The sequence below is a fragment of the Thermobia domestica genome, chromosome 13 (assembly GCF_964235325.1).
Source record: "Thermobia domestica chromosome 13, izTheDome1.hap1.1, whole genome shotgun sequence".
In the NCBI taxonomy this organism is placed as follows: domain Eukaryota; kingdom Metazoa; phylum Arthropoda; class Insecta; order Zygentoma; family Lepismatidae; genus Thermobia; species Thermobia domestica.
The window spans coordinates 155,802,210-155,813,103 of NC_137466.1; the positions used below are offsets into that span (position 1 = coordinate 155,802,210).

Here is a 10,894-nt window from a genome sequence, read left to right on the forward strand (position 1 = left end):
TAAGGGACATGCAAATGAGCACTTAGGGAAATTATTGTTTTTTGTTTGTTGTTTTCTTTTTTGTGTGTGCGTGTTGTGTGCTGTGGTTGTTTTCCTTTTTCCCTTTTCCTTTTCCCTTTTCCAGAAATATAATGGATAATGAATAAAGAAAAGAAAAAAAAAATGGCAATGATGATAACCCGTTCTGGTTTAATTTTTCAGATACCGGATCTGAAAGACGGGCCTGAGCCAAAAAAAAAAAAAAAATATCGCGGCAAGGTGGCATCAGGGAGGAGAAGCAGCGGAAACACCAACCCCTGTAACATGTCCAGATATCGGATACCATTTAGGGTATCAGGAATGAATAAGGGTCCTAGGATTGACGTGTTTCATATGTCACCATACCATGATATGAGCAGGGGTATCCCTCTTGCAGGGATTGATCGCATTTGGGTTTGCATCCGACCAATATCGCATGTTCTGGCAATTCACTTCCCCATCCAAATAAAAGTTTGCCTCGTCTGTGAAGAGAACTCTGGTTGGGAAATGCGGCTCTCGGTCATATTGCGACAAAGCCCAATTGACGAATTCCATACGTCGGTCTGTATCATCCTCTGAAAGGTTGTGACCAAGCTGCAACTTGAAGCGATCCCACTGGATCGTATGGAGAATCCTCATCACGGAAGCACGTGGTACGCCTGTTATCGCTGATAGTTGTCTTGTGCTGCGCTTCGGACTTTTCACACTCGCAGCAAGCACCATAGTGGATGTCTCCTCATTCGCCGTGGTTCGTAGGGGACCTGACCGTGGTCTGTCGGCAACATTACCAGTTACACTGAATTTTCTAATGAGGTAGCTAACGGTGTTGCGGCTTATTGCAGGTCTTTCGGGATGGCGCGCGTTGAAGTCCTGGGCAATCACACGACTGCTTCTTTCCCCAGACATTAGGATGATCTCAATTCTTTCCTGCTTCGTCAGTGCTATCTCGCTCTACCTGCAACGAAAAGAAAACCTATCAAATTTGGGGCGTCATGTCTTTCTTGCAGCGTTAGTGCCATATCGCTCTCCCTACAAGGAAACAGAAAATCGTCAACTTTGGGGCATCATAACTTTGGAATGGGGCGTGATAACGCATTTCTGCTTGCGGGACTGCATTCCCCTGCAAAAAACAGTGTTAATTGATGTGTCATATGCCTACCTTCCTATTTGAAAAAAAAATAACCTGAATCAAGATGGCCGCCATTCACCACCCATGCATCAATCAGTAGCTCCTTTACCTAAGTCCACCCTCCACTAGTCAGATTTGCTTTAATTATGTTTGTTTCCAAAATAATCCATTGTACTAAGACTTACGGACCACCCAATACATATTCGCATTATATATATAAATAATGCGTTCCCCTTTCATTGGATCGGCGTTTCCATCTATATTGATATGTAGCCTGTAAGATGTACGACTTCGAATAGTAGCATATCCTTGTGGCTTGTTTCCAGATTTTCTAGCACTGTAGCGCGCTACAAATTAAATTAACGACCTAAAGATGTAAATCGGGCAGTATAGTAAATGAAACGTAGTATAATCGTAATATTCAGGGATTTTTTTTAGTATTTTCTTACTACACTTCATTACCTTCTTAAAGCATTTGTGAACTCATTTCATATTTCACCCCACTGTCACTCGATATTGTCCGGAAGATGCTGAATTTCTGTATAATAAGAGATAACGAAACATTTTAGTGCATACTTCCGGTTTTACTGAAAAAAAGTTTTTGCATTTTTGTAACATATCCTGTACATAATATTTTACAGTTTTCGGTAATATTTTCAATGATAGGGCCTTGTACATTAAAAATTTATTCTGCATTCACCATATTTTACTGGACATTTTCTAAATTTTCAAAACAGTATTTTTTTTTTAAAAAAAAAAAAGAGGGGGTAAAGAATAATATAAAATTTTAGTTCTTGTTTTTGAGTTACGAAACTTTCAAAACTGAGGGTCACGCCCCTTAAGGAGTGAAAGACCAGCAAAGGGATCACAGATTTCTTTAAAAAATAAAGTGTGCATACTAAAGGACATAGTGGGAAATAATTACTGATTAAATCTTCCTACGAAATTGAGGTCTAAATCACATATGTCAAAGGAACATACAGTATCATATCAATGAAGAGATAGTTTTCAGAATTTACAAAGTGAGAAGCATGATTTTAAAAAAAATAGAATCTATGACTAAAGAAACATAAGATTACCAAAATATTTCCGAAAAACACGTTATTATTTAATAATACATATACATATAGAATTAATTTTCACTCTATAAACTATTGCTCGAATATAATTAATATATTTAGGTTTGGGAAGTACCCTTAGATGGTTCCCACGTTGCCATTACCACCCATACCGTGTGAGCGTGGTACCGAGTACGATCCATGCTAAAGGTTAAGTGGTTTCGACCTTACGTCTATAATACTATCGAAGGAGAATGTTGCAAGTCAGAAACTCTTCGAAACTATCGCTTTTACAAAGAATAAGGTGGTGTTTTTAAGTATTTTTCAAGTCTCTTTGAGAAAAAGAAGAAGAAGAAGAAGTGCCTTGACTCAAGTTTCATTTTATAAGCGCAGCAATAACATGAAACATTAGAATCCAAAAACAAACACCTTTATGGAATTAATTAAATGTGGTTTTGAAAGATCCCATTTGTTCCAATTAACCTTACCTCCCCTTGCATTGAAGAAACACCTAATGACTACAAAGATATTGACATATATGCACGTGTTTCTGAAATCTTGGATGATATTCAAACCCCTGCGGTCTGTCTGTGGTCTGGTCGGTAGAGTTGGCTATAAATGGAACACGATTGCATTGGAAAAGGCGGAGGTGTTTTTAAGGCGTTCACATCACATCTTTGTGAGCTTTTAAGGTATCACAAACTAACAAACACGTTTAGTTCAACAGATACTCGAAGAGCAACATTTGGTGGTGGTGGTAGAATTCAGTGGGCTAGTATTTGGATACAAGATGGTTGTAGAAAGGACATTAGCGTATGGATTATATTACTACTGGCGTAACGTCATTGGTTTGATTATTGGCGTAGTTTAAAAAAATAATAATATTTGCAACAAGTGGCAGTAAAGTGTTTCCAACACATGTCTTGTAAAGATCCTCTTTAAAGGTTAAGCCTTCAGAAAGAAAGTGATTCCTGTTTGAAGAGAAAGCTTTCTCACACAGAATCCTAGAGGACACTCCATATTTGGACTGAGGAGTTAAATCAGCGAATCAGCCTTGTGGACTGTTACGTCACCATTGCGTTTTCAGAGTCGCAGTCTGTTTTAAATACCCGTTCATTACATATACTGCATGCGTAATCGACTGTTTTTTTTTTTTCTTATTCTTATTTGCTGATCTCGTTAAGTTGCGTTAGTTTCTTTTCCAAGCAAGATGATACGGCGATATTTATTTTTTTTTCGCTGTGAATTAGTCGTTTGTATAGTTGGGAAGGATGGGGTAAACAGTAGTGTCTCCATTAGCAAATATTTTGTTTAGTGTTACGAAATATCGATCTTTAAAAAGTAATTACAATAAGCTTTCGTGAAACGCAAGCCAAGATAAGTACAGTAATATGACAATCTTTATTATTGACAATTCTTCCCTTTCCCTGTGGTGGCTCAGTGGTAGAGCGTTCACCTGTGGCGCGTGGGGTCGTTGGTTCGATCCCAGCTCGCGCTAAGTGAACTTTGTGGTGGACAAACACTGCGGCCGTGGGTTTTCTCGGGGTCTCCCGTTTCCTCCCATTTTCTTCATTCCACCATTTCATTCATTTCTCATCATCAGTCTTTTTTTTTTTTTTTTTGCCTGGGCGGCATAATTGTTGGATGTAAAACTTAAATATTTCTTCCCTTCCCCCAGTGATTTTACTATTGATAAAATGAAGTATGTAAAAAAATGAAACATTTCAGTTTTACGGTTTACGCATAGGCTAAAGGAGACGGATGATTAATGAAAACGGGTAATAAAAGATTTGATGAAATGAGAATGTTGTAGGACACTGGACAACCCCGAGAAAACCCACAGATATGATGTTGTCCTTCATAAAATTCACACTACATGGAATCAAACCAGAGAGTTCTGGCATCAGAACTGAGTGCTTTACCACTAAGCCACACTGCAGCAGCATTTTAGATTTTGCTTGGAAAATGAGAGGAGAAAGATGTTGCACCGACATAAGAGTTTTGGCATTTTTTATTACTGTGCAATTGATTAAAAATAGGCCTAAATATTTCTACAACTCATAGGGGAGGAATTGGTCCTGCCTTATTTGGAACGTTATTTATGCCCCTGATAACACCTTTAAAAGACTCCCTCGTGGCTAAGTAGTTAAGATTCCTGTGTTCAGAGAAGAGATCCGTGTTCGATTATCGGTGAAACTGTAAAGTCATATCGTTCGAAATTCAGATTACGATTTAGATCCATACCTCACATATCTTATTAGCTCAGCGAGATGCGAAGTTCAACTACGTGATGCGTGGTCAGAGCATCGATTTCAAATGCTGTTGTCTCTAACTGTCTCTACAAGACCTTCAAATTTTAATGTCACCGTCAATAATTAGCGTCGCCCTCGAGACGAGAAATTTCTTTTCTTCTCTCGATTCTCATTACGAAAACGAGACAAGAAGTACCTTTTTAAGTTCGAGACGAGACGAGACGAGAATTTTCAGTCTTGTGGGCAGCACAAGTTCACCCAGATCTCAAATAGTTTTAGTATTACATGGGTATGAAAACTATAAATTGATAAAGTGAGTGTTTGAACAGAATGAAACATATTTATCAAAGTTTAATAATATATTCAAACCATTAAACAGAATGCTTCAGTAATAAGTGTGATTCAAATGTATTTTATGTCACATCCTTCGTTGACTTCTCGGAACATAGAAGGATTGTGATAACTTCTATTAAAAAAAGATCTACAGGCTTTACACCAATTGTTCTATGTACTTTATTATTATATTCAGGGGTAAAAGTGCGGGGGAACGCGGGAGACGCCGTTCCCCACCTCCAATGATTATGTACGGCGTCCCCCCAGTTCCTAAAAAAATTACAATGAGCAAAGATAGGCAGAGGAACAGCGTGACGTCATGCCGCTACCCATCGTTCCTCTACGTTTTCAGATCCACTTTTACCCCTGATTATACTCATTAAACAATTCTTGTAATATATCTATCCATTTATAATTTCCTCGAGTACTATTTTTTTTCCCACATGTTTTGTTTTTAGGTTATGCTAAAACGTTCTACGATATGTTGTTTTACGAAGACATACTCAAAATGGAGAACTCAAAATTGAAAAATTCGCAAAATATTTTTCTATGAGTTACGGTTACCGAGATATGGCTCCTTAAATTTCCCGAAATCGGCCTTTTTTTTTTTCGGCCAATATCTCGGGAGCGATAACAGTGACGCAAAAACTTCAATCACTTCTTTAGATAGTTTTTGGTGCTCTATCGAATGGAGGGCTCAAAATTGAAAAATTCGCAAATTACAGGTACACACTCACACACACACACACAGATAGAGAGAGAATTCACGAAGGAACTTTTTAGTTTATTTATTTATTTATTTATTTATTTATTTAAATCAGGAGATGAATTTTGTAGTTGCACAAATTTACAAAACGAATCGAGATGAGAAAAGCCTTTCGAAAATTGAAACGAAATTACAAAACCTTATCTCCCGTCTCGTCTCCTCTCATAGGCAGCAATTGCAGCAGTGTTAGATTAGGTGGGTTAGTTATATAAAATCACGTTTAATAGAATTATTTCGAAGTTCCTCTCCCCCCAAAAAGTACACATGCACATTTATCCACAGTCTTTGTTCAGTTAGTACGCTATTTTCTCTACCGCTCCCTGCACTATTACATGATAGAATATTAACATAATAAGGTCCAATTTTATACAAATTGTTACTGATTCACTGCTTCTATAAACTCATATGTGTGTATCTAATATTTCGTTATGCATTCTGGACTTGAACTTTGACTGGATATGACAGTGATAAATATATCTCATAGCGAGAAGGAACGTACAAAAGACCTTTTAATAATATAATGTCAGGTTCTCATGACATGGCTTCTCTTTAAGTTGCCGCACAACTCATTAACAAAGCTTCGAGAGAGAAAAAAAGTAGGATAATTACGTGTTCTCCGTTAGTTTAAAACAATTTCGTCTCAAAAGGAACAATAGCGTGCAAAAATGTGTTAGGTGAAATATGGGGAAATATTAAGACAAGACAAGCACGTGTAAATTACTTTAGCAGTTTCCTACAACTAAAAAGGTTGAAAGGAGGGGGAAAATAGTGTTTTGTACTCAAAATGTGATGATAAGTCTGCTTTGCTTAGATTTAAGATTATAATATTAACATTATATTAAATGGTGACAATGTCGAATGTACAGGGTGGCCCAAAAGTAGGTGTATTGTACCGCACTGATCAGCTCATTGCATTTATATCGTTTCTCATTGTTATCCATCAGGTAGACTTAGTTTCTTTATTATTTGTTCTTAATGTGTTTTTACTTATATCTTAAGCTCGGAAGAGCAGAAGCAAATAAACTCATAAACTAGAATGTTAGTACTTGATCAATGCAGGGGTGTATACCTACTTTTGAGCCACCCTGTATTGTTAACCTAAATTTTATAAGGTGTATGATTTTATTCGAAAAGGAAAAATAGTAGAACACATAAAACTACCTAATAATCTATAATACCAGTAGGCTAATATATTTGTGTGTGTATTTTGCCCGAATGTTCTAGCCCATTTACTCTAACATAGACAATGGCGGATCTAGAAGGTAAAAACTAGGGCAGCCAAAACCCAGACAATGATAGATATATCACGAGTTTACAATTTTTCATGGGTCCTGCAAAAGCTTTCAACTTCATTCTGTCCCGATTGATATTATGAGTAGATTGATATTGACATTGTGGACCTCAAGGATTGTTTTACACATTGCATAACAGAAAAAATGCAACTGAAATTATATCTAATGTTTCAAAAATGTTCCAATAAAGAACAAAAGACAGCCCTTACTATAAACTTGCAAACATATATTAACATTAGTTGCAATTATTATTGTCACTGAAAAAAAAATAAGGGGTCTAGGCCCCCCGGCCGCAGGCTACATCCGCCACTGCCTCTACAGAATCAATAGAGCAGAAGTGGAGTAGTCAGTTCCTTTCCCTTGTGGTTCAAAAAAGAATATGGCTAATTGAAATTGAAGCTGGAGAAGAGGAACAGACAGCGAATTAGAATTAGGGATACCTCATACATAGGAACTGTGTAATAATGGCTTTATTACACAAACGCTGTTCTAAAAAATTAAATTTTTTCCTGTTTCTGGAGAAAAATGTGATTCTTACACAAATGTAGACGCTGAATTGAAACATGTTTCTCTGCATCAGGGATACTTTACGAGTAGTTAGATTTTTAGTTTCTTTTAACGTTTTGATTTATTTCTGGAGATGTTATTCATATACTCGGTGATAGGCATACTGACGGAAGTTCAAGAAACAAGCCTACAACCAGAGTTAGAAAACTTACTGAAATTTTTAACGGATTAAAATTAAAAATTAAGGGCGGATTTTCATGCAAGCGTCCATTGTGTTCGTTGCTTGCGATTTCTATATGTCGATGAATAGCCAACAGAAAGTTGTGTTACACGTAGAATTAAACAACTTTCTCAATTGGCTATTCAGCCACATCGCAAGCAAAGAACGCTTGCATGAAAATCCGTCTTAAGGCTACCAAAAAATAATGGATTAACTTCAATAGTAATGTTAGAAAAAAGTAACGGCTAAAATTTTTTTAAAAAAACTTCGAAATTAATTGATTAAAATTAATATTAAAAATTAGTCTTGGTTGATCAATGTTATTGATTAGATTTAAAATTAACAATTTTCACTAGTATGTGATGAGAACTACCTTGAGTTGTGAAAGTTTATGTAAAATTTAATAGGGACGAAAGGCGTGGAAACAGGGTAATCGCCCCGGGCGCCACGACCAGGGGCGCCCAGACGACAAATCAACAAAATTCAAGTTATGATTTTTACGCTACATGTTTTGGAACAACGTACCGTTAACTTCGCCCTGCAGAACAAATATTAAGAAACCGTACATTTTGATTTTGAACATAAATTATTGTAGGATTGAATTGAAGCAAATACTCACAAATAATTACAAACGTCACCTGAGAAAATCACTTTAATTTTACAATACTATGATAATTTTACTGAAAACTGTGTTAAGAAAAGAAAAGTTCATTTTGTTGGTTTTTAGCAAGTCAGAAAATTAGTTTTTTTTTTTTTTTTAATCACTTACACATTGGACTTTAACATTTGTATCCTTATTTGTACATTCTATGTTGTTCCCTTACCATGTTGAGGTATATCAAGTACAAAATAAAAAGCATAGCACTCAATTTCAATAATTCAAAATCATGTTTTCACAATTTTTTATGTTTTAACTACAGAAGCCATTCACTTAAAAAAAATGACATAATACCAACTTCTTTTATCTTATGTTAGATTATGATCTTACATTCAATATTTAAATCTAGGAGTACAGAATAAACTCTGGTGTTTCTGATAACACACTGGAAGGGGTGGTGCCTGGGAATTTTCGCCCCGGGCGCTTACAACCCACACGACGGTCGTGCGTGGTAATACTATCAATATGAAAAGTTACTGTTTACATACGGTAGTATTAAAATACGAGGGATACCCAAAAAAAAAAAAAAGAATATGGCTGGTCTGAGTGGAGCTTTCGTAGTGTGCATTTTTCCCGCTAGGCGACCGTCGAGTTAGCCTCTGGTGCATGCAGTGGCATCGACTGGGAAGTTTCTCTCTCGTCACAGTAAATTTCTTCGTAAAAGAAGTTTCGCTCGCACCTTGCTTTTTGTGACAATCGATCTAACAAAGGGAAGAGAGTGTGGCTCTGAAATTTTGTTTCTTGCTCGGAAAAAATGCCACAGATATTGTTGTGATGTTGAACACAGATTACAAGGACAGAGCTATAGGGGAAACTCAAGTGTACCTGATTTTCTCGTTTCAAAAACAGTGAAATGCCGATTGATGACAAACCTCGTTCTGGGCTTCCGTCAACTTCCCAAATGGACGAAGATACAGACAAAATTCATGACATTTCTTCTTTAAGAGGCTTCATCCCGGCGAAATTAAAATACCGCTAATTTTACAGTAATTATGTGATATCTTCATATAGATAAAAGATAATCGAAATGTGGAACAAGAGCGCCCTAGACAATATCATTTTACATGAGATACCGTTATCACGACTCACTTATCTGTTTTCGATTTCGAGCCATTTTGAAAGTCGGCATTTATTTTCGCTTTTCTAAACGGCTGAAAACGGAAAGCCACTAAGTGACCTGTGATAACGGTACCTCACGCAAAATAATATTGTCTAGAGTGCTCTTGTTCCACATTTCAATTACCTTTTATCTATTTGCAGATATCACACAATTACTGTAAAATTAGCGGTATTTTAATTTCGCCGGGATGAGGCCTCTTAACTGTAAATTGCACTATTTTCTATTAAACAACTTCTACCACATAATTACAAAATAAAACATAATCATAAATACACTCAACATAATTATGAAAATCTTCGCGAGGGTTCGCCAGAATGACGTTGACAGTGTGGCCAACATCATACTATTTAAATACTGTCCAGTGCTCCTTCTACGGTTCACACTGTTTTTATACAGGACATCTGGACAAACGTGATATGTCCATTTTTCTTCGAATATCAGGTTCTGACTGGTATGGATAATGTCCGAAGTGTTTTTGCATTTGTAGCACATTACATAAAAACAAAAGAACCTCCAACAAATATTCCATTAACAAAAACAAAGTTTTGCATGAACGTCTGATTTATGACATGCCTTAAATTTTGTGTTCTGCAAAAATTAAAGCACGGACATGTCACCTTTGTCCAAATACCCATCGAGAGTGCCTTCTTAATAACATGGTCAAATTCTTTCAGTTGTGTCTTTTGAATCCTTTCTTTTAGGCCTCCAATATTTTTACTGTGTTTCTTATGTTCGCTCATTCTTGATCTCCTGCTTTGTTACTCCTCACATCCATCTTGGCATTCCTGTTTTATCACTCTCATTCCATTCAGTGCCACGTATTGCTAGTCTGACTGCAGTCTCATACACTATTCCTTCAGCTTAATTGTGGAGTCTGTTACATATAGTCCCAACTTGTGAGAAGGAAAGCTTCTTTTTAATGCACTTAATTTTTTTAAAAAAATCATGTTGCTGAAAATATCTTTTTACACACTTTATTTTGTTTTCCAGCTTGAACTTGCGAACAACACTTTATCGCATCCAAGAGAGAGATATATAATGAAAATATTAAAATAAATGTTAAGACTTATTTCCAACGTTTATTTAAGGTTGGCTTAGAAATCAAACCCAGAGAGATGAACATTGAACAGAAGGTTGTATGGAAAAACAAACGAAGAAGTTGAAGAGGAACAGTTCAGGTTTAGGAGAGGAAAGGGCACAAGAGATGCAATTGACTTGTTAAATGTAATCGGTGGAAAATATGAAAGAGGAGCATGTTGTATTTATTAATCTAGAAAATGCCTTTGACCGCTTTAACTAGTAATTGTTTTTGGAAGTTTTAAAGAAGGTTGAGTTGGAATAGAGAGATCAAGACTCATAAGAAATTTATATATGAACCAACAAGTACGTAATAAAATAGGGGAAACAATGACAGAGGAGAGTGCAACTGGAAGGGAAGTTCGACACAGATTTTGTCTTTTGCCTTTATTTAATACCCATCAAAAAGAGACTACATAATAAAGACGGTATTTCGGTAGAAGGTCGGATGATATGCCACTTGT

At 36.4% G+C, this 10,894-nt stretch overlaps 1 protein-coding gene across 1 annotated transcript; it reads right to left on the reverse strand.

Annotated features, from left to right (window-relative positions):
- Nucleotides 1-375: 375 nt before the first annotated feature.
- LOC145667829 (uncharacterized) lies at nucleotides 376-924 on the reverse strand. The gene has a single exon (XM_081735260.1). The coding sequence runs from the start codon at nucleotides 922-924 to the stop codon at nucleotides 376-378; it is 549 nt and encodes a 182-aa protein (XP_081591386.1).
- Between the last annotated feature and the right edge of the window lie 9,970 nt (nucleotides 925-10,894).

Coding starts and splice junctions, on each gene's coding strand:
- LOC145667829 (XM_081735260.1), bottom strand. CDS start 924: ATGTCTGGGGAAAGAAGCAGTCGTGTGATTGCCCAGGACTTCAACGCG.